The sequence below is a fragment of the Ambystoma mexicanum genome, chromosome 1p (genome assembly GCF_040938575.1).
Source record: "Ambystoma mexicanum isolate Mex_15411 chromosome 1p, UKY_AmexF1_1, whole genome shotgun sequence".
NCBI classification, from domain to species: domain Eukaryota; kingdom Metazoa; phylum Chordata; class Amphibia; order Caudata; family Ambystomatidae; genus Ambystoma; species Ambystoma mexicanum.
The window spans coordinates 50135057-50162136 of record NC_090921.1 but is presented as its reverse complement, the minus strand read 5'-3'; the positions used below and the strand labels follow the sequence as shown (position 1 = coordinate 50162136).

General features: G+C 46.8%; 1 protein-coding gene across 1 annotated transcript in view; it reads right to left on the bottom strand.

The window, feature by feature from the left end:
* The window catches only part of LOC138579547 (microtubule-associated protein futsch-like), a 1023262-nt gene that overhangs the window by 375869 nt on the left and 620313 nt on the right, over window positions 1-27080 (bottom strand). The window contains exon 13 of the mRNA XM_069650064.1: window positions 26705-26812. Within this exon, the coding sequence (XP_069506165.1) occupies window positions 26705-26812 (108 nt within the window). The remainder of the gene's footprint in view (window positions 1-26704; window positions 26813-27080) is intronic.

Below are 27080 nucleotides of genomic sequence, written 5' to 3'. Positions count from 1 at the left end.
GCAATAGCACCTAGTTCAACACTAACCTGTAGACTTAGAACTGGAGGCTCTGCCAACAAGTCTTTGAAGAAATCCACAAAAGGAGGGAAGGTTAGTAAGGGAAACTTATCCCTAACGGCACAAGGCTCACGCTAGATAGCGGGTTGGTGCACCACAGACTAGCGTCCAAAGTACTGTGCACAATCACCTTCAAATAAACAGTTGTCGGCAATACTTCCTTTCCCACGTAGAACAGAAATGATGAAATGCAGTCCACCTGTTATCTCATCACAGGTGCCAGGGATAAATCCAAAACGAGACACAACTTGCATTTGGAATTGCACATTTAAAGAGTTCAAGAAACAGCGTGTGTCTTTACACGCACTAAAGTACACGCAGCCAGAACAGCCGCACTTGAAGAGTTCAGGAAACCGTGTGAGATTTACACGCGACAAACTTACACTCAGCCAGGAAAGCAGCACGTGGTGATTTCAGACATCCGCGTGTGTTTTAACACACGACAAAGTCCACCCAGTCAGGACAGCCGCACTTGAAGAGTTCAGAAAACCGTGTGGGGATTTACAAGCGACAAAAGTACCCACAGCCAGGACAGCCGCGCTTGAAGAATTCAGGAAACTGCGTGTTGTTTTTACACGCGCTAAACTTACATGCAGCCAGGAAAGCAGCGCACGAAGATATCAGGAACCTGCGTGTGTTGTTAAACAGGATATCATATTATGCCTCCTTTATTGTATATATTGGCCTAAGCCCAGTCGCTCTGCGAAGAAATCCGTGTTGCAAGGTTCTGACCTTAGATCGACCTAGCTGCCATTTTGATTTCTGTTTCAAAGTCACTCTGTATTCTAAAATGGTGGACAGTGTTTTCCCACTTGTAACCTAGCCAACAAGCCCGATCCGTGGACATACATCAAACACAATGTTGTTTAAATACTAAACGTGAACACTTGTTGAACTACATTGTATAAGGCGTGTAATAAGGCTTAATGTTAAATCTGAAGATACACTGTTGCCATTGCGACTTGTTGTTATGCAAAATAGAAGTAATCCAAAAGCATATAGTTGGACTAACTAGAGGCGAACTCTGCACGAACCCTAGACCGAGAATAATTAACTTGCAGATGTCCAGTACCTCTCACTTCTCACACCAAAAGGGCTGGTATTTGCTGTGACGTACTGAGGTCCAGATAGCTATCTGATACTTTGTTTCTTTGTAAACTGCACAGTTATTTGAATAAAGATCTGAGAATCTTTATAAGCCTGTGTTTGGTGTATTTCCTTTTGTGGTACTCAGCCTCGATATTTCTTTTTGCTTTTACAGATGGCGCCCGAATAGGGACCCTCAAGATTGATGCCAGCTCATTGAAGGTTGACGCGGCTATCGGACCGGGATCGGACGGTGTAAAAGGGGGCCCCTTTCTTGGGACGCGACAACTCAACAGCGCTGCACGACCCGATCCCTGGACGGAGAGCACGCGGTCTGAGTCGGCATCTTGACGAGGGTCCATATATCGAGGCGGCCAGATTTGCCGAAATCACCAACCACGAGGAACCTTAGTTAGAAAATTTGTATTCCAGTCAGACCTCCTTAGGATTTGATCAGGTGCTTTGATCAGGTGAGTTGTGACCCGATTCTTATGTATCCTGAGATGGTGTATTGCACTTGCGAGTACAATTATTGACCATGTAACACCAGTATTCTGATATTCCTGGGAAATTGTCAGCCTGCTTCAGGGCGTTATTCTGCAGTTACAGACAATCTTTGGAATTTGGCCGACCGGCACCAATTGAGGGGTCGCCGGCGTGTACTATGTACTGTAAGCACGCCATTGGAAGTATAGTATTTAACGATATTTGGCACACCCAAACTAGACATGCTTCCCTTCAGTGGCCAATCAATGGTAGTTTTGAAATTCCTCGTATTGAATACTTAGAATCCATATTATTGAAGAAAAATGCTAGACCTGCAGCATTCGATGTATTACAAAATTGGAAGAAAGAAGCTATGCAGCAGCTTAAGAGTAGAGAAAAGCACGCGTGCCGTCATATGACAAACGCCGAAAAAGCGTTGTTATATGACTAGAGTAAACAGTCTGAGTCAGTTAGAAATATAGATAGGGCTTTTTCACTTGGTATCCAGAAAATGTATCCTTCTAAAGACTTTCATGTATCCGATGAACTTATCGATAAACCTTTAAATGAAGAAAGGCCTGATGCCACTGCGCCACCTCTGTATGTTCCTCTTCCTGCTGTTATTCCTCCCCCCGTTGCTCCTCCTGCTCCTCCTATTGCTTCTCTTAATGTTCCTCTTCTTCCTCCCCTTGTTCCTCCTCTTGTTGTCGCTCCTCCACTTGCTCCCCCACCTTTGCCTACTGTTACAGGTCCAGTAGGCTTGCCTGCCGCGCCAGTGATAGTACCTTCATTTCCAGATGTTTGAAAATGTGCCTACTCTCCCTCTTCCAAGTGGTTTTACACCGCTTGTAGTAGATCAGGGAGCGGGTTCAAGGGTTTTAACTCGTAATATTGTATCTTCAGAGAAAAAGCGTGTGTTAACTGCGTGGGCTAAGCGTTGCATGGAGAAGGGTGACCAAGCTGATATTCTTGCCACACTTCATAATTTGGACAATTTTCCTGAGAAAAACGTTTTTATTGAGGGATTAGGAATTAATTTATGTGTAATGTGGAACAGACTAAGTGATACAGATCTCCCACAAGGGAGAAGGGATCTGAATACTTTTGCATTTTCTAGAGATACTGTGGAGAAGGTACAAGAGCATGTTGAGAGGGTTTTTGGGTATAGAGGGGAATTGGAAGGGCTAAAGAATAAAGATGTAGATGGTTATAGTTTGGATGTTATGTTCGTGCAGAAACAGTTCTTTCCTTGTCGTAAATTGATAAATGAGGAAACACAAATTTCTACGAAAGATGCGATTAAGTGGATCTCAGATACGTCGATAACTCCCGTTGAAGTATATGACACGTACAGTCAGTACACGCCAGAAATGCAGAGGAAAGTGATACAGGTAATGGTAAAGTACCTACAGGATGAGTGCGTAAAAAGAAAGATTTGTTGTCCCGCAGAGTTATTGAGTATTTATAAGAGGGATTTTTCATTTGACACTTCTTCGGCTGCTTTAGCACTCGATTTAGCTCTGTTGCTTTGGAGTTGCCTACTTCTCAGTTGCCTATGAGAGAGGTTCCTCCGACATTTGTCCCAAACCTTGAGATTCCTGCTGATGCTGCAGCAGGTACACATGCTTGCGATATTCCAGCACACTATGTGTCGCAGTTCGTTCATGTCCCGTTTTCGAGACAGGAAGTGAACACCATCAAACAATCTATTCCCGATATTAGGAAGAAATAGAGTCTGTCTTACAATCCTCAGTATTCACCTTAAGTGATATTGATCTGTTGTTTCCCGTACTCCTGCCTGTTGATTCATGGAAGCAGATTAGGACTGCGGATGATGTAGCTGGGTTAGGAGATTCATGGGATACTATGTCTAGACTCGACAGAGAAAGACCAGCTGGTGAGAGACCACCACAGGTAATACTAACCTTGCCTGATAGAATAGTTACAAAATTGAAGACTATGGGCCTCATTACAAGTGAGGCGGAACGGGTTAATGGGACCCTCTAAAGGATGCGGACCAGTTAAACCCATTCCGCCTCATTACAAGCTCCCCTCGCAGGACCCTGTAAGTAACGCCTGGTCAAACCAGGCGTGCCTACCGGGTCCCGTGAGGGGAAGAGGGAGAAAACAACAGGCTGCTCATAATCGACCTGTTTGCTCCCTCCCCCATTCCCATTCAGCCCTAATGGGGCTGAATGGGAATGGGGAAGGTCCGGGCCCGTGTTCCTGGAGGGAGGAATTACTGGGCCCTCCGTACTCGGAATGGCCCGGTAATTCCCCATTCTGGGAACCCAGACCCGATTTTGGCGGCAGCCATGCCTCCAATAGCGGCATGGCTACCGCCAAGATTGTAAAGAGGCCCTATAATTCCTGAAAGAAGGATTATTTGGGACAAGCTTACGGCCTGTGTCCAGGGTAAATCTGAGGGTGCTACCGAGTTCTTCAACCGGTTCGAACAAGTATTTTCGGATTACAGTGGGCAAGACTTAAGCACAGAGTCTGGGAAAAGGTTATTCGTGGAGAGATTTTTGCGTGGATTGCTGCCTGACATCCAGTCACAAATCATGTCCTCCGAGAGCGCTTGGCAAGCAAAGTCTCAGTCAGAAGTACTGCACATGGCTCAGTACTATGAGAATCATGTCAATAATGAAAAGGAAAGAGTTGAAAAGAGAAAAGATGACTTAAAGACAAAACTACTATTGCAACAAATTGTTAGAGGCCCTACAGGGGGTACTTTGCAATTTACAGGTCAGTACGTTCCACAGGGAAATGTGCCATTGGGTCCTGTAAACATAACCCAGTGTGCTTATTGCAGACAAGAGGGTCATTGGTGTGCACAATGCCCGATCCTCCAGCAGAGGTTGAATAACGCATTTGGGAATATGGGTAGACGATCCAGAGGTCAGCCAGGATTAGGGGGTCCTGGTAGAAGTAAGTTTTCACAGGATACACAGCAACCTTTTTCGCAGGACAATCAGGCACCAAGTGTGGACAACAGAAACATTTTTGATCCTCCTTCTGCCGCTTACCTCTCTGAAGAACTTCCTTTCAATGACATTCTGTTTCGCTACGATTGCCCGAAGCTAGGTTTGGAACCAACGCCTATTCCCGTTAATCAGAAAGGTCCCTACATTGAAATGATAGTGGGAAATAGGAAATATCTATTCTTGATAGATACAGGGGCACAGAAGTGTTCCATTGATCATTTGTGGGTTCCAAACATTTCACTGTCAGGGCAAACCAATGTTTCTGTAGGGTTTGCTGGCACACCAGTTGTCTATCCAGTTTCTTCGCCGGTACCTATTACTTTGGGTCCATTTACGGACCACTGTCCATTCCTTTTGACCACGGATTGTGGAGAGAAATTGTTGGGGTTGAATCTGTTGATGAAATTAAATGTGGTAATTCATTGTTCTTCTGATGGAGTGCGTTTGACGATTTTACCACAGCAACTTTCTGTCTCCCAATTCTTAGCCAGACTTTTGCCGCCGGAATTTAGTAATATTCCGGAGTGTTTGTGGGCAATCGATGACAATGATGTCTGTGTTTTGAAAATTGAGCCGTTACCATTATTCTGAAACATGGAGTAAAGTTGCCACGTATTCCCCAGTATAAGATCTCGATCGATGGTGAGCAAGCTTTGAAATGCATCGTCTCCGATTTTGTGCATCGAGGGGTGATTGAGGAAATTCCTCATCGTCTCCAGTTTGTGCAATAGTCCGATTTTGCCCCTGTACAAAAAAGGCGATAATGTGATTCCCTTTCATTTTATTATTGATCTACGTGCCATCAATAAGATTGTTGCTCCACAATTTCCCATTGTGTCTGATGTGACAACAATATTGACCATGATTCCGGCTTCAGCTACTCACTTTAGTGTTGTGGATCTAACAAACACTTTCTTTAGTATCCCTATACATAAGGACAGTAGATATTTGTTCGCGTTCACCTTAGGGGGATGCTCGTTTACCTTCACCCGTGCACCGCAAGGTTACACGGAGTGTCCTAGTAGCTATAGTAGGGCTTTGAAAGAGCAGCTCAATACCCTTGTGTTGACCTCTACTTGCACACTGCTTTAATATGTCGACAACCTGCTTTTAGCTGCTGACTCAGAGAGCGCTTGTAAGGAGGGCACTGTGTTGTTGCTTATTCACCTAGCACAACATGGACATAAAGCTTTGCTTAAAAAATGTCAATGTTGTCGACAGGAGGTCGCCTACTTAGGAGGGAAGAAGGTTGACGCCTGAATGGATAAAAATAATTTCTAGCATGTCTGTCCCAAATACACAGAAGAAAGTCAGAGCCTTTAAAGGAATGGCTTCTTACTATAGGCAGTGGATCCCAAAATTCTCCATAGTGATTAAACCAATGTTGGCTTTGATGAAGAAGGGCATTTCTGTGCCATTGCTGTGGAACTTGGAACACCAGCGAGCATTTGATGTGCTCAAGACTGCATTGTGCTCTGCACCAGTTTTGGGCACACCAAACAATGAAAAGGCCTTCGTGTTGTATGTGCATGAATGTGATTGATGTGCTTTGGCTGTATTAATGCAGGAACATGGAGGGAAGAATAGGCCGTGCGGCTACTTTTCTTCTGCCCTTGATCCTGTTGCATGCGCTTTGCCAAGTTGTTTGAGAGCTGTCGCTGCTGCTGCTGTGTCCGTTAAACAGAGTGAGGGAGTGGTCCTAGGCCATGCTCTAACCCTGATGGTACCTCACTCTTTAGATGTTCTATTAAACAGAACACAAACGCAACCCCTTACCTCCGCACGATTAACGAGATACAAATTAATCTTGTTTGCACCACACATCCAAATCAAGAGGTGTTGTGTTCTTAATCCGGCTGAACTTTTACCTTTACCGCAAGGTACTGCTTGCAGTGACAAAGAGTCACATGACTGCCTTTACACTACAGAACAAGAGACCAAAGGCAGAATCGATCTAAAAGACACTCCTTTGAACAATCCACTTGGGGAGCTGTTTTGTGACGGCTCCTGTTTCAAACTCCCAGATGGTACATCCACAGCTGCTTATGCAATTACCACATTGAGCACGGTCGTGGAGACCAAAAGAATCACGCATAACTCCGCGCAGGCTGCAGAGATTATAGCATTGACTCGAGCTTGTGAACTTTCTGAAGGGCTTACAGCAAATATATATACTGACGGTATGAATGCCTTTGGGGTAGTTCACAACTTCGATAGACTTTGGGCAGAAATAGCATTCTTGACCTCACATGGCAAAAAAATTCAACACAGCTCCTTGATAGTATGGTTACTTTCAGCGCTTGCACTCCCTACTCAGCTAGCGATTATAAAATGTGCAGCACGTCAGAGGATTGTAGATAATGTAGGAAAGGGGAACGGTTTCGGTGACCAGATAGCCAAACAGACTGTCACTGATCTCTCTTCAGAAATGTATACTTCAAGGGAAGCCACAAATGCCTGTACTTTGGATGAGGGTATTGAATCCATAAAGAACATTCAAGCCGATGCCACGTTAAAGGAATCTAAGAAGTGGGCTGAGGGTTTGGTGAAATTGGATGGCGATGGGTGTTGGGTGGACAAAGTTGAAGGGAAGTGGTTATTGCCCGACGCATATATTATGATGATGGTTGTTACTGCTCATGGTCCCACCCATATTTGTGCTCATAAGGTCACCAAAATGTTTCAAATGTGTGGATAAATGACAAAATCCCTAAAGTAGCTGAACACTTCATTCAGGGGTGTATGATTTGTTTACAGCACAATGTGGGTAAGGGCACATCAACTCCTAGGGTTAGTTTTGGTCCATCTTCTGTCCCCTTTGAAGTAATCCATTTTGACTTCATAGAAATGGAGCGTTGTAACAATTTTAAATATATATTGGTCGTCATTTGTGCCTTTAGCAAATGGGTTGAAGCTTTTCCCGTCAAAGATGCCACCACTATGACCATGGCAAAGACCATGCTGAAGGAATATTTTCCAAGATTTGGTCTGCCAAGAGTCATCTGGTCAGACAATGGTCCACATTTTATCGCTGCTGTAATTCTGCAGATATGCGCGGGATTACAGATCGATAAACGGTTCTATTCGGCCAGACACGCACAGAGTGCTGGACTAGTAGAGAGACACAATGATATCATCAAGAACAAGCCCGCTAAGACGTGTGTCGGCACCAAACTAAAATGGCCAGACACCTTACCGATCGTATTATTGTCCATGAGGACAACCCCTCAAACTAAGACTGGGCTCTCTCCCTTTGAGGTGGTCATGGGTAGGCCAGCTAACATTTGGAATCTCCCAAAGCCCCGTTCTTTACGAGATGTCAAAAATGTACTTCTTTCTGATTATTGTGTCCAGTTAACTAAAAATCTGTATTTGATTTATCACCAGGTGCGAGAGGCTTTACCTGTCAGATACGAGGGCCCAGGTCACAGCATACGGCCAGGAGACTGGGTCCTCACAAAAGCATTTGAACGATCTTCTTGCCTTGCACCTCGTTGGCGGGGCCTGCATCAGGTACTCCTGGTCACACAGACGGTGGTGCGGGTAGCATGAAAGAAGAATTGGATCCACGCATATCATATCAAGAGGATTCCACACCCTGTTCCACTCGCTACAGAAGATACAGAACCCCTAACCAGTACTGCAACCAACGATCACGAAGCAGTAAACAGCATCGAGAGTGCGTCGGAGACTCTCCCTGAGCCCGTGGGGCCTGGGGAAACAGCCATTTCACCTCCACACTCTGCAACAGTTCGATTTTTTCAATTTGTTCCGGATCTTGCATCAGATCCTGTTTTGGATTTGTCGCTTCCAACAGGAAGTGACGACACGTTGTTCACAGATCACTCAATACCAGGAGTCACAAGGTACGATCTGCTTCCGAGGAAATAGACCTACTGCACGGTTCGGCTGTGCCACCGAGAAAATCAGCAACGGGCTTGCCTTTTGGCCCGATCATTTGAATATAAGGGGATTCTGTTGGCTAGGGTTTGTGAAAGGACTAAGAAGACACTCGGCCTGGAGGTCGCCAGCAAAAAAACATCAGTGCAAATCGTTTGCAGAATAATGCCTGCAACCGCTCCCGCTCGTACGGAATCGATAAGAGACTGTGTGACCAGCTACGGAAATGGACATTCGAATGTGTGGGCCCCGAAAACGTATCGTTGTTTAGTGATAATGTTGAATGGTTTTACAATAGTCATTGCCTTAGGATTTTGGTATCTGGAAGAAGTACATCCACTTCAAAATGTGTTACCCACTGAAAATGCACCCACTATTTTTACTCCATTTGTGCATCTGCACACTCTATCTCCTAGAGACTCTCACCACAGACAGAGTTACCAGAACAACACTCTGCTACTCATTATGAATGCTACACTTGCCATTTTTTTTTTTTTTTAAATTTCACTTTTATTGATTTTGAAAAGTTCGGCAGTCACATAAATGCAGCTTACATCTCTTGGTTACAGAAAGAAAAAAAAGCGAGCATGTAAGTATTATAACAATCAGTTATATCGCATACCTGAGAAAAGAAAAGAGAAAAAGAAAGGAAAAAGAAAACCCCAAACTATTGCATCTAAACATATCCCACCCCTAATTCCCACCCCCCGCACATGATATCAAACCGGAACTTAGAGAGAGCGTTGAACAACATTAATTAACCGTCATTTCAGTCATGGCAGTGGGCATAAAAGTCGCACATTGATTTAACAGACACGTACTCGAGTCAATCCAATCGTTAGGCCTTCGTAGCTTTGGACATAGCGTGTGTCAAGCACACCTTACAACGCATATATAGAGCGAAACTCCAACCAGGCGTTCTCTACCGTGGAACGATCCCCATGCAATGCTGCAGTCAGGCACTCCATTCTGTAAATGCTCAGTGCGACTGCTCGCCATTCACTCTTGCTGGGGAGCGTGGGTCTCTTCCATGTCATAGTAAGACATGCTCGAGCAGCCATCAATAGACCCTGCACCATTTTGCATGCCACCACTATTCTATCCTCTTCCTCAGTTAAAGAAAACAAAACGAGCAGTGGATGCATCTCTCTTTCCTCCCCATCGAGGTCCCTGATCCAGCTAAGGACTTCTGACCAATAGAATTGGACCTTTGCGCATCCCCACCACATATGCCAATAATCGGCCCGCCTCCCACAACCCCTCCAACAGTTCGGGCTCACTCCCTGGTACATCTTGGCCAGCCGGGCAGGGTCGTATTGCCATCTGTATAGTAATTTGGTGGCATGTAATTTATATTGGCACGAGAGGGAGGACTTCGCCGTCCTTCTGCACATTTGTAACCACAGTTTTGGGGAGATTTGCCTGCCCATATCAGCTTCCCATTTTCTCTTAAGTGTCAAGGAGGGTTTAATATCGATTTCAATGAGTGCGAGGTACATAGCACTGATCAGACCCTTGGAGCTAGTGCACCGATCGAGGATCTCTTCAAACGGCGTGAGGTCTCTCTGTAACTGTTGCTTCCATATGGGTCTGGTCATTACCCCCTTGAGTCTAAGATACAGGAAGACCGAGAGTTTACCTATGCCGAGGGCTTCCTGCAACTCCTGAATGGTAATAAAGGAGTCATTGCGGCGCAGTTGTCCTGCCCTTTCTAGCCCCGCCTGGTACCATGCTTCATAACTCCCTGGTTCCGGAATAGCATCGCGGATCCCTGGTGACCAGAGATGCCCCAGTGGGGCAGGCCACGTTGTGACACCCACCATTTTCCTCCCTGGTTTCCATATCGACCATATCGTACCTATGATGGGATGGGATTTGACAGTGTTACGTAGTTGTGGTCCAGGCACCCATAGCCATTCACTCATGATAAAGGGACGGAGGTGGTAATTATCAAGCGCTATCCACTGGGGTTCTGACTGCTGTCTGAAATGTGGGACAAGGACCCTAAGCTGAGTAGCTCTATAGTATGTCTCAATATCTGGGAGGCCCACCCCAGCGTTATCTTTTCTAAGTTGAAGGAGGGGTCTCGGGATTCTTGGCTTTTGGCCTTGCCATAAAAAGGTTAGTATCAATTTCCTTATGTCTGTAAAGTAGTCCGGGGGCATTTGAATAGGGAGCATTTGAAATAAGTACAATATTTTAGGGAGCAGGACCATTTTTACAGCATTCAGACGCCCTAGCCACGAGATGGTAAGTTTGGACCACCTTTGGACGTCTTTCTGGAGAGCAATGGACATTGGGGGAAAGTTGGCCTCATACAGGGATCCAAGGTCTCGGGTGACGTTAATGCCCAGGTATCGGAGCGTAGTGAGGCTGACCTTAACGCCCAAGGGGGCGAAGCGCTCGACGTCCGCGTCTCTGCGGGTGTCTATTGGAAGGACGACAGACTTGCCCGTGTTAATTTTCAGTCCTGCCAACGCTCCATACTCCTCAATAATACTAAATGCTGCCGGGATCGAGTTCAAAGGGTCGGTCACATGTAGCAGAATGTCATCTGCGTATAGTCCCAATTTATATTCCCGGTCGCCCACCGTGATACCCTTAACTCTGGCGTCGTTTCTCAGTTTTTGTGCCAACGGTTCTAGAGACAACACAAATAGGATCGCCGACAGTGGACAGCCTTGCCTTGTGCCTCTCTCAAGGGGAAACCAACGAGAGTATCCCCCGTTCACCGCCACGGACGTCACAGGGGAGCTATAAAGTGCTTTAATGGCACGGGAGAGCTGTGGTCCCAGCCCGTATGAACTCAATACCCTCTCTAGGAATTCCCAGGAGACCCGGTCAAAGGCCTTCTCGGCATCCAAAGACAGGAGAGACGGGTCTCCCCCCGTCTCCTTTGCTTCGTGGATTAGGTGCAGCGTTTTTCTCATTGTATCCGCGCCCTGTCTGCCAAGGACAAAGCCAACTTGGTCGGAATTTATCAGCCTAGGGAGGAATGTCTCTAACCGGGCTGCGATCACTCTGGCGTAAATCTTCGCATCGATATTAAGCAAGGAGATGGGGCGATAAGAGCTACAGTGTCTGGGGTCACGGCCCTCTTTTGGGATGACCGCGAGGAGGGCTTGCGAAAAAGATGGAGGTGCCTGGCCTGTGATAAAGATGTTGTTAAATAGTGATGTAAGAAAGGGAGCAATGAAGGGGGAGAACGTTTTATAGAACCCAGGCGTGAATCCATCGTCCCCTGGGGCTTTGCCTGTTTTCAACCTCTTGATGGCCTCTATGACTTCCTCTTCAAGAACAGGCGTGTCTAAGGAATCCGCATCAGTGGGTGATAGTGTGGGGATCTGCAATTCCTTCAGATATGCATCTATACTCCCTACGGGGGGGGGCGGGTCACATGTATATAGGTCTTCGTAAAAGTAAGCAAATGCTTCCTGTATGTCCTCAGGGGCCGTGACTACCGTGTCTGTGAGAGTGCCATCAAGTCTCTCGATCGTTTCAACCCATCTCTCCGCTTTTTGCGCGCGAAGGCGGGCCGCCAAGAGAGCGTCGGCCCTGTCACCCTTCTCATAGAACTTCTGCTTGAGATACTGTAGGGTCTGTGCCGTCTTACCGGCAATGAGTATCCTCAACTCCTCCCTGAGACGGCGGACTTCGGCAATATGTGCAGCCCTCTCAGATGGGGATGACTGTGCCATGGCCTGCGCCCTCCCAAGCCTTTCCCTTATATCCGTCTCCACCAGAGCACGTTCACGTTTTTTATCGGCTCCCTCTTTTATTAATATTCCCCTCAGCGTCGCTTTGCCGGCCTCCCAGACATGTAGCTTCCCCACCTCCCCCGTATCATTTATAAGGAAAAACTGTTTTATTTCATTTTCCAGGTTTTCTCTGAAGGCCAAATCGGCCCATAGAGAGTCGTTGCATCTCCATTTGGAGTTTCGCGGGGCTAGGTCATGCCAGGGTATGTCCACCGCCACCATATCATGATCCGTCCAGGCGGAGGTATGTATACTGGCTGCCTGCATTATACGCGTGAGATGTTCTGAGAGAAAAATGTAATCAATGCGCGTAAGCGTGTCATGGGGGAGGGAATGGAAGGTGAAGCCCCTCTCCAACGGGTGTAAGTGACGCCAGGAGTCAGTGAGGCCAAAGAGGTCAAGGGTCAGCTTGATGTTCGCCTCGTTTGATATACCGGGTGGGTCTGCTGCGTCTGCTTTGGATTGTCTATCTAAGGAGCTGTCCATCCACGTGTTAAAGTCTCCGCCGAGGACCGTGTGTCCTTTGGCCATTCCAAAGACCTTTTCACTGATTTTATGCAGAAATCTGTTCTGCCCCTGGTTAGGTGCATAGAGTGTGGCGAGGGTGACTATCGTGCCCCTTATGTTAGCAATGACTATGAGGGCCCTCCCCTCCTGATCTGTCCATGTCTCCATAATAGTGCTCCGCAGGCTCTTGCGGATTATGATTCCCACCCCCGCTTTCTTCAGAGCGCCCGAGCTCCAAAAGGTGGGCCCAACCTCCCGTGATGGAATCATTCTCTCCTCACCCTTCCGATATCTCGTTTCCTGAAGAAAGAGAATGTCGATCTTCGATCTCTTAAATTCCCTGGCCACCATAGATCTCTTGGTGGGGGAGTTCAGCCCCTTAACATTAAGCGTGCAGATACGTATGGTATCTGTGGAAAGTGTGTGTGTCATTTTAGGTCATATACGTGTGTATGCACCTCGAGTGTGCCTGCGACAGCGCCAATTCCGTGTGTAAAGCCCTCGCGTACATGGGTATTGTGCTATTTCTCCCTTCAAATCTAAGTTGTGGTCGATTAAATGTTGCCCTTCTACCCCACCCTCCCCACCCTCCCCACCCTCCCCCATCCCCTTTATGATCGGCGCCCGACCCGGCTGGGTTGACCTCACCCAGTCGAATTCGGACCATCAGCGGGGACCGCAAGAACAAGCAGTCCCTTCCCATTACAAGCAAACATAACAGTGAGCCCCCAACAAACAAATCACACAAAAACCTGAGTAAACCGCAGCTTCGAAACAGTACTATCGACTCCCCCCAGAATGTCTATGCTGCATGGATATTACCTCATATCCGTCACCAAGTTCACCGTGCAAACAGAATCGAATGCTCCCTACGTAGGTTGATATATCGCAGTCAAGGAGCGCCTCGAGGAAGGCGTGTGGATCCATGATCCTCAATGAGCAAATAACACCTCAGTCGACCCCTCGACCCATCAGGCGGGGCCTCAAATGAAGCGATCGGGGCAAGGCACCCTTCTGAGGAAGGCATTTTTCCCCCAGTAATTGAGCACACACGACCCCTGTCCAAGCTAATGTTCCATGTCACGCGAGTCATCCATCCTCCGAAATTTCCTGGAGCCCTGGATACGCCTCCGGCGGGGGCCCTTGATGCGCCATTCAGCTTCCTTTATATTTGGATCCCCCTGGGAGGGCTCCCCTGCGTGATCGCCCAAGAGATCAGCTGTGCAGTCTGCAATTTCCTTCTCCGTTGCGAGCTTTATTGTCGAGCCTTGCCACTCGAAGGTGAGAGAGAACGGGTACCCCCATCGATATCTGCTTCCCTTGTCTTTCAGCATCCTTGTAATTGGGATACATTTTCTTCTCAGAGCAAGCGTGAGGGATGACAAATCCTGGTAAAGAGAGACAGTCGCGTCACCCATGGTGAGTGGTGGGGCATTTCTAGCTTTTTCCAAGATGCGGGCCCTGTCAGCGTAGTTGTGAAATCTGACTAGGACCGAACGCGGACCTCCTGCCCTGCCTCCTGCCCTGTGGACGCGGTCGATTTTGGGTTCGTCTACCAGATCGTCCTTAAAGAGGAGTTTCAGGATGTTGTGGATGGATTGCCTCAAATCAAGATCAGTCTCCCCTTCCTTTTCGGGAATGCCATGCACACGTATGTTGTTACGACGTTCTCTATTTTCAAGATCGTCCACCTTCAGCTTTATTTCCTCTTCCCTATGTTCTAACTCCGCAATACGAAGGTCCATCTGCGTTTCCAGTGTATTTAAGGAGGTTTGATTGTGTTCGAGCTGTTCCACTCTATCATCCATTTTATCCATCCTTTGCGTGATCTTGTCAATCCGACCCCCTATGTCTGCTCTCATGCTTCTCATTTCTTTGAGTAGGTCAGCAACGTCCCCTTTAGTTGCCGCGGCCTCAGATCCTTGGGAGGCCATCATTTGCTCGTCCGGGCCTCGGGGGTCGTCTTGCGATGGGGTAAACTTGTATTTTGCCAATTTGTCCATAGGGTCCTTGGGCAGTGGGGTCACAATCACACAATGGGGTGCTCTCAGGACAGCGTCTGCATGTGGTGGTGTGTCTTGCGGGCCGGATAGGTTCCGTGTCGTCGAGGCCTGTGGCCGTGTCCGGAGGTCCCCGTCCAGGCGAAGTGACAGTTCGATGGGACCAGCAGGAGCAGTGGCCGGGAACGGGGGCCGAGGAGGGCACACGCCCTGGAGTCCAGGGGCCCAACCCTCAGCCCACTGCACGCCGGAGGAGAGGGAAGCGCGTAGCGCTGATATCCCCGGAGTGCATTTTTCCCCACCAGAAGAACTATGAGCTCGGGGGAGGGTTCGGTATATCCCCGTAGAGAAGGCCTTCCTCCGTTGTCGCCCTGGCGGGGACCCGCGCACCGGGCGCGGCTTAAAGTCTGGGACCGTGTCTTACGCCGGTCAGGTGAGGCCTGTGCGTCTTTCAAGTTGCACGCACCTTCTCGCAGGATTCAGCCGAGGGTCCACGAAGTCGCCAGTTTCCTTGGACCGTGTCAGCGCAGCGTGTGCTGGAAGCTTCCAGGCCTCGCGCGTCCTCCTTCCGTATGGCGCAGGAGAGTGTTTCTCCGGAATGCAAGATCCGATTTCGATCGGAGTTGGAACCAGACGGTGCCCGGGAGGTTCCGACACCAGGTTCCGACGTTCTTTTAGCCAGCGGGGGTCTCGTGGTGGGGGCTCAACCCACTTTTTGGGACCCTTGCGCGGAGCTCACACGGAGAACGTCTCCATCCGTGCGCCCCCTGGTGGCCGTACACTTGCCATTTTTAATAGGTCTAACTGTTGGGTTTCTTCACATTTACTGCAACACAGGGATAAGGGGCTGGGTTGGTATATTCATCCTTTACCTTTGACAACTGCTTGTTATGCTTCTCTAAGAACACTATTCTTTGGCCAATGGAATGATAGCATCTGAGGGATTTTTGATGGAACTAACTTAAATGATTTTGAGAAACATGTTCTAACCCCCGTGGGATGCTCACTCTTTGCGAATTGGAGCAAGCCAAATGTTGCTTCTATTAGGCCTTCTGACAGACTGTCCCGTCCTTTTCAATCCTTGATCTCTTTTAAGATGGCTCCTATAGGCAATAGGGATGCCACGACTCCTTCGGTCTTCTTTGTTTGCTTTAATGTAGCATTTCCATGGTTACCCAGGGATTGGCAGGGAACTTGTTATTTAGGGATTCTGTTACGCGGGGTATTCATTGCCAGCACTGTAGAAATTTCAAAGGCTCGTCCACGACGTGACGAGAATGGGGATACTTCAACACAAATCCTGGGCGACGTAGCTAAATCCGTTGTGCCATTTTGGGGACAAATACTGAACTCAGAAGATATCAGGAGACTAGCGAGAGTACTGGAGAGGACCATCAACTGGACCACTGACATATTCTATAATATGACGTTAGAACAGAAAGCAATAAGGTTAGTGGCACTTCAGAACCGGATGGCATTGGATGTCATTCTGTCTGAACGTGGTGGGGTATGTAAATTAGTGGGGCCCGCTTGCTGCGTTTTCGTCCAGATTCCTCCCCAACGATTTTCAGAGCAATTCAAAATCTGCACATCCTTAGTTCAGAAGTGCATGTTCCCGAGGGAAATTGGGATCTTACCGCTTGGTTCTGGGACTTCTTGCGATCTTGGGGTTGGAAGCTGCTCTCGGTCGTGCTGATTATTTTAGGTATTTTGCTGTTTCTCTGCTTTTGTATACAATGTCTTCCTGGTATGTGTTTGATGGTAGGAGGATGTTGTGCACAAGCGGTAGGTGCATTAGGGCACAAGGTATACGCCCCAGAGAGAACATCTAATGAATTCGTGCTGAAGGAAATTTTAGTTTCTGACCTCATGGCAATTGATATCTCCGCTAGTGATTCAGGATGCATGGACGTTGAGACGTGTTGTTACTCGTGAAGTGACTAGAAGTAGTTTAGCGCTTGGCTTAGGCCAAAAGGAGGGTTTGTTAAACAGGATATCATATTATGCCTCCTTTATTGTATATATTGGCCTAAGGGCAGTCGCTCTGCGAAGAAATCCGTGTTGCAAGGTTCCGACCATAGATCGACCTAGCCGCCATTTTGGGTACACCCGCCATTTTGATTTCTGTTTCAAAGTCACTCTGTGTTCTAAAATGGAGGACAGTGTTTTCCCGCTTGTAACCTAGCCATCCTGACCTTCGCACAGAGTTAATGTCCAAACTGCTCGTAGGCCAAATGTTAGGAACGTGTAATGAGACCTTGTCCTACGTTTGACCTGTAGATCGAGGATTACCTACACCACAATCCCGATCCGCGGGCATACATCAAACACAATGTTGTTTAAATACTAAACTTGAACACTTGTTGAACTACATTGTATAAAGCGTGTACTAAAGCTTAATGTTAAATCTGAAGATACACTGTTGCCATTGTGACTTGTTGTTATGCAAAATAGAAGTAATCCAAATGCATATAGTTAGACTAACTTGAGGTGAACTCGGCACGAACCCTAGACCGAGAATAATTAACTTGCTGAGAGGCTGGACATTATGATTGAAAACTGTATAAAAGAGGCAAATGTTTAGACGTCCAGTACCTCTCACTTCTCACACCGAAAGGGCTGGTATTCGCTGTGATGTACTGAGGGCCAGATAGCTATCTGATACTTTGTTTCTTTGTAAACTGTACAGTTATTTGAATAAAGATCTGAGAATCTTAATAAGCCTTTGTTTGGTGTATTTCCTTTTGTGGTACTCAGCCTCGATATTTCTTTTTGCTTTTACAGTGTTTATACACGCGACTGAAGTACACACAGACAGGACTGCCAAAACTTGCGTGTGAAGAAAACGCCATCCGTTGGTCTTCTAATGGATGACTGCTGAAGGTAGCGTGTAGAAAAATACACGCGGACAGGAAAAGCTGCCGTAACTTCTTGAATGCAACTCCAGGAGTTTGCGTGTGAATGTAACACGCAGGAGAAAGTCAAAGATGTAACTGAAGAGAGGCGAGGGCACAGATCAAGGTTTCAGCTACCAAAACTCCATGTTGGTTCAATCAGAAGCAGCGAGCGACGTCTCCACGCTGCTTATGAACGTAATGCAGTAATACACGTGATTATCCTGAAACACGTGAATTCAACCACGTGAATAATGCAAACGTCATTTTCCAGGCAAGATATCAAACAACCTCCATTTTGAATAGAAAGGCTTAGCAGTTCTATGAGCATAACCCGTTCTGCGTGAAGACAGTGGTCCAGGTCCAGAGGTAATATGTAATATGTCGAGAGATGGTGGCTGACGCCACTGAATGAAAAGGTCTTCTACGCAAACAGCTGATGCACCCTTGTTGGCCTGACTTCTGCCGTGGCCTTTTCATAGTCTTTGATGCATTGCGTCACACACAACTTGAACTCCCAGGCATATTTGGGTAAGAGATAACCGAGGAACTACACTTCATTTTCTTAGCAATATTGAATGCTACCACTTCAGGAAAGAAAACTTTCGTATTGACCTCCAATGCTTTGACAGATACTCTTCTGTATGAAACCAGGCAGAGTAACATTGCTAATTTGCCCGACAACCTCTCTATATATAACCTCCAGTTCTCTGGCCACTGCTTGAAAAGCCGGAAGACTACCTCTACTTCCCAGAGCATGGGTCTCAGGGTGATTGCGCATTTTCATAACCATGGCTGGGTGCTCCCCCACGGGCAGACAATCACACTTTATGTGACCTGCCGAAATAGCTGACCTGTAGAGTCCTATGGGGCGGAATGCCCGTCCTTCCTGAGCTAATTCTGCTAGGAAACTCAGCACTTGCACTACAGGAGCCGAAACGGGATGAACGTGCTCCCTAGTGCACCATTCTTCCCATTGCACCCATGCAGAGTCATTGCTCCGAAGGGTGGAGGGCACCCATGAATCACTGATAGTGTTAGCTGCATTTCTCAAAAGACTGAGCATGTCCCAGCACTGATGGAAATTGAAATTCTGCACGCTAGGAGCTGTAATATCCCTGCCTGAACTACAGGGTGCTCCTGGCCCTCTGTGTTGCCCAGTAGACCCGGCTGAGACGGAATCACTCTCGGGAAATCCGAAGAAAGTTCCATCAGACTCAGAAACCATACTAGGCATTTCCATAGCAGCGCCACCAGAACTATCTCCACTTTCTCCCTTTCAATCTTTGCCAAAGTTCCTGCTAACATGCTGAACGGAAGGAAGGCGTAGCGTCTTGACCCACTCCAATCCTGGAGAAAAGCATCTGTCCCCAGAGCTCCTGGGTCCAGTTGTCAGCCGAAATATTTTGGTCTCTGTGTGTCTAATCTGGGGGCGAAAAGATCGATGTCTAGCGTCCCCACCTGTCAGGTCCTCCATGTACTGTGCCAGTATCAGGATATCGTCCAAGTATATGATCATTCTGATCCCTCTGGCTCTGATCTCCTCCGCTACAGGTCGCATGACCTTGGTAAATGCCCAGGAGGCTGAGGACAGTTCGAACGAGAGACGAGTGAAGTACCAACTCTGCCTTTTCCATAGGAAGCGCAAGAATCGCCTGTGCTCTTGAGCCACCAAAATCGTCAGGTATGTATCTTTTAGGTGGAGTCTCGCTAGCCAATCAACTGTTGAGCTCCTTCAGGTTCATCACTGGTCTGGACTTCCCTTTCCTGTGAACCAGGAACATGTTGCTTTAGAAATCTGTATGATATGATATGATAGGTTATTCATAACGCACTTAAGACCCAGAGGTTTCTAAGTGCGGACCCGGGGTTCGAACCTGTGCTGCTCTGTGTCATCTTGCTTCCAAGGTGAGCACGTTGCCCCTGAGTTATCCTCCCTGTAGGGCTTGCGGAGCATTGCACTATTGCTCCCTTAACTATGAGGCTGTGCAGTTCTGTGGCAAGGAGCTTCTTCTCCGCGATTGCCATTTTTGACCTCACTGGAATGCGCCCTTGCTTTGGTGGACTCGAAAACTCCAGTCTGAAACCCGCTACGGTCTGCAGTACCCAAGGATCACCTGACAGCTATTGCCAGTTGGCCATACACTGTTGTGTCCGTCCCTGGGGTAGGTTGCGCATTGTGCACTTATCACTGGCAGCCTTCTCTTGCCTGTAATCTCTGCGTCCTATTGTGGCTGCGCTGTCCTCCGCCTGTTGCTGGAAAAAATGTTGTCCTGTTGGCGGCTTTCCCAGTAATGGACTCTGGAACCCTGGGGCTTTCTTGTTATGTTGTAGCGACCCACCGAATGGCCCCTATGTCGGCCGGGCCCTGCAAAAACCCTATACGGGAACATTTTGCAGATAGATGACTGGGCTTTTTCTAGTGCAGTGTAAGTCCCTACAAACCGGGACACTTCCTTTCCCGTGTCCCCGAAAAGAATTTCTTGTGCTGCTTCTCCGGCTTTGTTAGCCAGATCCCCTAATTTACTGTCTATTTTCAGTAGCAGGCGGCGTCTCCGCTCTGAGGGGAGGGCACAGCTAATGTTGCCCAGCAGGCAGACTGCCCTCTGCGCCCAACTGGACAGTGTTATCACATCGACGGGTTCCCTGGTGTCACTAGCTGTTTTATAGGTCCATTATTTTTTTACCAGGGGGCCTGCCATATCCAGGCTTGATCCACCCCATGTTGGACATCCTTCATGACTTTGGTGACAAAGCTGACCATTTTAGTGGCTAGCTCTGGTGTTTTCATTACTTTGCTCAGTAATTCCGGTCTGGGACATTCTGCTCTCAGTCTGAAACGCACCTCCTTTTCTAATGGCTTCTTAATGCATTGGGCCATATATTGGGCATCTTGGGGAGGGCACCCATTCCGCAGACTTAGGGTGTCTAATGTTCTCTGGGTCAAACAGATCCTCTACATCTTCGTCCTGCTCCTGCGCCCCTTCTCTCTCTATGGGGTCTTTGCTTGTTACAATGCTGCTTTTGCCCACTTCATCGTCCTCTGTTGGTACGTCATCCTCGTCTTCCACCTCACCTTCGGAGAAATTTTCACCTTCTTCTGCTGCCCCTATGTTTTTCGCTCATAGGGTAGGGGCTAAGAGGATAGGCACTGACGTCTTTCTCAGAAAAGCAGATGTATGCTTTGCCAATGGTGGGCTTCCTTCTGGGGTTTTGTTTGGACCCCAATCACTTTGCCCTGGGGGGTAGAAGGGTGGGGACTCTTCTGGGCCTTCTCTTCCCCCTATGACTCAACCTTTTTCCTAGGCTGTGCACTCGAGGTGCCCTCAGCTGGGCTAAGCTCCCTTTTTTTTAGGTGGTTGCTTTTGTATTAACAGGGATTCTAGTACCTGGAGGCGATCCTCAATCGGCTGTACCTCTTGGGAAACAGCTAGTACTAAAGAATCCCCAAGCACCTTCTTAAAGCTCAATGACTGATCTCTGTCTACCTCCTGCTGTTCTTCTGAGTATTCTGGTGTAGTGTTTTCTGCCATTGTCTTGGCACTATGTTACAAAGCTCAACAGCCCGGCTCTGAGTGCCAATCAATGCCTGCACTTCGCAGGTCTCTCATCAGGGCACATCGTTCTTTCAGTTGCTCTCCTCGTGGGCTGCAGCTCCATATCTCTTATCCACTCCGCTTGCTCACTCCGACTGCTGTGTCCTATGAACAATGCGGACGCTGTGTGTTCATGTGACCTTGTTGGAAGGTCCTTTACTCTAATCTCACTGCTACTGTTGGCCCCGGGGGCGCTCCGGTCACCCAAAGTGAGTGGTATCATCTGTGGTCCCTGAGCGGCCCCCGGGTGTCGCAATTTCGGGCTGTTGCGGTTGTTCCCTCCTGCCGGCACAGCTCTCTGCAGAAGCCACTTGTTGAGCACTTAATCAATTGGGTCACAATAAGGCAAATTTGCCTGTCAATGAAGGCGGGTTGCTCAGCGTGCGCCCCCATTACCCCGCCTATACAGAGACAGTAACCACATCAACGCATTCCGCAATCGTTAATACTCAATATTGTGAACTCCGCTTGAAGCGGACACTGGATTTGTCATGCTTCCACACTCGTGGCACGCAGCAGAATTAACTTCATTACACTGTCATGTACCCAAACAACGTAGCACCATACAAATTCGACTTATCTGCTTCAAGAGCAGCAAAAAAATGGGAAGACAGTTGGTCAGGAAGTGATAAGGAGTGAGGCTGGAGCAGGATTGGCTAATATGAAGGAGCACAGAACTACAGGATACCAGGGCTTCTGGGGATTTGTAGTCCCATGAAGTGAAGTTTTTGTTAGTTTGGTTGTTTTACTGAAAAAACAAAAAAATGGAAAAAAACACATGAAAGTTTGTAAAAAGGGTGCTGTGAAGCTTGGCATTAAAGAGTTAAAGCATAATGCTCGCCTCCGGTCTTGACATAGAATGTAGAGAATTGCTTTGTGCCTTTGACCGAATATAACCATCTTGTAGAGGTGGTGACCATTAGAAGATTCTATGCCAATGAGAATCTAGATGCGCTGTGAAACTGAACATTAATGTGAAAGGATATACTTTAGTCACGACCCTGACAACACGCTTTAGGTCTTTTAAGGATCTAAGATTTAGAGTCTGATTGGCTACTTGGCACTTTTAGTTCATGACGTTTTATCTTCATATTCCTTCCACTGGTGCCTTATTTATAATTATCTCTGAGGCTTTATTGCTTAGCATGGGGATGTGCTTTTAACATGGGAAGATGGAAATGTCACAGCATTCAACTCAAGATTCCATCCCATCCCTTCCATGATGTGTTGGATGTGTTTGGGTCAAATCATATGAAATATGTGAGCGAGGCGATTGTTCTATGTTTTCGGCTTCTTGATGCGATGCATGACTTTAATGAGGGGAAATGCAAAGATCAATTAGCATTTACACAGAGAGGTGATCACCTAGCATGCATGCATGTCCACTATGAGCTGCACGAGGGCCACGCCTGACCATCTCCGGTTCTGGAAGCACCTCAAGAGCGTCCTCTTTTCTTCAGCCTTCGCTCCCCCTCTCCCCTGCTGATCTGTTCTCTCTTGGCACTGTGCACCTGGACACCCTCTGTCTTTTGGGCCCAGGTGCCTGCTCATCCTGCCACCCTCCTGTACTGCCTCTGGGCCACCCCTTGCACTGGGGTCTGTATCTGTACCCATACAGTCCCCCCTTTTTCTTCCGGCACTTATCAGACCTACCCTGTCTGCTGCCTTAAACCTAGCACTTGCAAATTGCTGGCTGCATTACCACTGTTTGTTGACTTTATTATTTATTTATTGTTATTTATCTGTTTCTCCTCTGCTTCGCACTTTCCACTTCTCCCCCTTCCATACACTTTTCCCCTGCCCCCTCTCCCATGCAGTTGTGCGTTCTCAATGTCACTGGGCCTAGTAAGATTGCTGTTTTGTTCTCCCCTTTTCACCTCCCTTGCCTTGTCGCGCTCTGAAACACTTGTGTACGAGCGCGATAGAAATAAAATATCAATCAATCAATTATATTGTAGTGTAATATATCACATGTAATATTTACTTCTCCAGTGAGCAGCTGACCAATCTGGTAGGTTGAGCTTAATTCTGATTTAGCAGGTGTTCTTCCAGATGTTAGCCAATGAGCAGCCAGACAAGACCAATTTCCCCCGCCACTGCAACTGCTAGTAGATTCCTAACCAAACATTCACAATGCTAGCTTGCACTCTTTATACCATCTCTTTCAGAGGAGAAGAGAAGAAGAAGAAGCAGAAGAAGCAGAAGAAGCAGAAGAAGAGGAAGAAGAAGAAGAACAGGAAGAAGAAGAATAAGAAGGAGAAGGAGAAGGAGAAGGAGAAGAAGAAGAAGAAGAAGAAGAAGAAGAAGAAGAAGAAGAAGAAGAAGAAGAAGAAGAAGAAGAAGAAGAAGAAGGAGAAGGAGAAGGAGAAGGAGAAGGAGAAGAAGAAGAAGAAGAAGAAGAAGAAGAAAAAGGAGAAGAAGAAGAAGAAGAAGGAGAAGAAGAAGAAGAAGAAGAAGAAGAAGAAGAAGAAGAAGAAGAAGAAGAAGAAGAAGAAGGAGAAGAAGAAGAAGAAGGAGAAAAAGAAGAACAAGAAAAGATTCCCTGACCTTCTAATACCAGTCCATTGTGCTGTAGAGTGGTACCCAAGGAACATTGTAATATTTGCCTTGGAGCGGGAATAATTGGTCTCTCTGCAGATATTCTCATTATTATAATGTGAAGTTATGATGTTAACAAAACCTTTGTCTTTTCCACCTATACAGATGGTATAATGAATGTAGGAAAGCATTACACCATTGTCTCTTTTAACATTATATAACTGTTTAATACTTATATACTTTTTTTATCATGACATTGAACAGAATTCAAAGTAAAAATATCTTGATATCTAAATAATTTAATAACTCTGTCAGTGACAAAATAATGTAATTATACTGCATGAATACAGCAACAATCCATATTGAAATAGTGAAAAAACAACTATACAATGAAAATCGAATTTCGCAAACCAAAATAACGAGAATCCATTTTTACCGACATTACCTCGACTTCCTTCACCATCACTGGTTGATTTTCTTTGTGTTCTCATTTGAAATGAACTTATTGTTTGTCTGTCGTGCTCTGCCACCTAGTGAACCTTTCTTGAACAACATTACAGATAACAATGCGTTCTGTCCATTCCACCGGAGATCAAGTCATATGTATCCTTTATGTTTTCAGTTAAAATTAATTATATATTTAATGTTATTCCATGATTTACCTTCGGAACAGTGCCTGAGCGCCCCTTACTACTCCCTCCCTTGCCCCCAAACAACCCAGCATAGGAAAGGTTTATTTCTATAACTAAATTCAAAAAAGCGTTCTTTTTTTTTTTTCAATGTTTTTTTAAGCTTGAAAATATGACTTCATAGCCAACAGACAATCGGCCGCTTTTGAGGCCTAAGAGATTTAATTGAGGGTTTAAAGATCTCCTTCGTGCCCCCACATAGTGCTTGCAGAGCAGGAGCAGCCATGGCCATCAGTAAGTCCCTCTCTGGCCTACTGAACTGGTTAGATTCCGTTATTTGGAGAATAATATTTCAATGTATGATACACTTATACTTTTTAGACAAAAAATTCCCTGTTGCTTCAGTTTTCAAGTGAGGGATGTACTGCCAATAAATTGCTTGAATTTCTTTAGTTTTTTATTTTCGTTGTTGCATTCATGGTTTACAAAAAACCTTACACAACATAAAAACAAAATCATTTTTTAAAAGAAATATAAACATCATAAAAAAAAAAACACCATGAGGTATAAGTCCATACAAACAAGAAACATAACCTAAAAGAAATCTTCAGCAATACTCAACAGTTACAAGGATCATAGAATCATTTGACAGATTCGTGGACACATCTGTTGTATGGGCGGGGGCCGCCTGAGGCCCTCGCCGGCACTCACAGACACTCACACATGCGTACGGTACAGAGCACACAGGACGCGTGCTGCCTGCTCAGGTCCTCGGTGGCAACTGCCAGGTGGGACCGTCTTTATTAACTCCGTGCATGCGCGAGCCTCGTTATGGGCCGCACATGCACAATACCGCGTGGTCACTACACAACACATCCGTGCTGTTACCACCAATATCCTTAAAACCAGAAAACCGGGTATTGTCAAAGTATGGACACCTAATAACCAGATGTCTTAAGGTCGCGGTAGTGCCCACTGTTCCACAGAATCGACAGATAGATTTAGGCCGTGGGTACAATGAAGGATCCCTTCAGTGCTTGCTCCTCTGGTTCGTATGGAGCTGGTTAAGCCTAAAGCGCAGGTAGGTGCCTCTTATCATAGCGGGTGCCCGTGCCTTTGCCAATCTTGATATGGCCAAGCAGTGATATGGGAAATTAGGTCCTCTGCGTGTATAGCATGTGGTTGGGGCTGGGTTTGCTGGCCCATAAAATAGTGCAATGCAGTTTCGCATTTTCCATGCGATGGACTGCAATTCCGCCACTCGGCTGGCCTTGCCCCGTACTGGTTTAATATGGGTTGGTTTGGGTCTGTAGGAAAGTCCACAAAGAAACCCCTCCCCCCCAGTTTTTATGTGTTTCCTACGCCCCTGCCCACCACCCCCAATATGTCACTCAACCTCTGTGAGCAGTGTGCAGGGCCAACAGGGAGGGTGCAGACAACAGGCAGTAGCCCGTCCCATTGGCAGTCAGGGAGGGCACAGCTCAAAGGAAAAGAAAAGGTACAAAAAACATGCATAAGAAGGATAGCAAACCTGCTCAGGCCCAAAGGAAAGGACATATTAGTCAGGCCAGTAAAGGCAAAACACTCAGCAGTGAATGAACTCTATCAGGCTCAGGGAAAGAAATAGATGGTCTTCTGCTCACAAAAGCAATATTATTAAAGGAGGAAGAGAAACACATCTGATGTGTCCAAGGTAATTGTAATTTTATTTGTGTATTTGTGCAGCACTTTTACACAAGTGAAGTGCTTCAAAGCACTTCAAGGAGGGAAGGGATCAAGGGGATACAGTAGTCATTCTCAGGAGGATAGCTCAAGGGCAACGTGCTCACCTTGGTAGCAAGACGACAAGGAGCACCATAGGTTGGATCCCCAGGTCCACGCTTAGAAACCTCTGGGTATTAAGAGCATTATAAATAACATATCATATCATATTATTCTTAGGCCATGAGGCTTCCGAATGATCTAACAAAAAATAGAACAAGCGTTCTAAGCCTGACAGCATTTCTCCTAGTGCAAGTGCTTGAAGTGTCTCAGGTCCTACCAAACTAGGGGGGGAGTCAGAGAGGGGGGACAGGGCAGAATTTACTAGGCCTAGTAAATTCAGGTCATGTAAATGTACATACAAAAGTGCGTGGGAGGGGGACCAAGTGCATCCGGTCCAGCAGGGCCCTGGGTTAAGTGCAGAGAGGTTACCCCCTGTGAACACAGTGCAGTCCCACTCCCCATAACTCACAGTGCCCTCATGTATGGCACGTCAGTCCCTTACCTCTGTATCTTTGGGATTCACGCTGTTAAACTTGTCATCAGGACTCTCAAGCTGTTTCTCTGCGTTTTCCGGAGAGTTCTCTGTACTGTCTTCACCGAGATGAGAAACCTGTAGAAGAGGAAAGACCAGCAAAGTGGGCCATCAGTGTGAACACAGCCAGGGGCCAGCAGGTTTTCGCTAGTATGGTCACATGTAGTTAGTGGCCTCCACAGGTGCCGCATGGGCAGTAGGAGGAGTGGCTTTATATCAAGATGGCTGCAGGAAGATGATCTGTGCTTCTGTGATCATTTTTTAAACAAAGAAATTGGAGGTCGTGTGATATTTTTTGGAGTGTTCAAATGGGATTCCAGTTGTTCTGGTGCGAAGGGGTGATAGA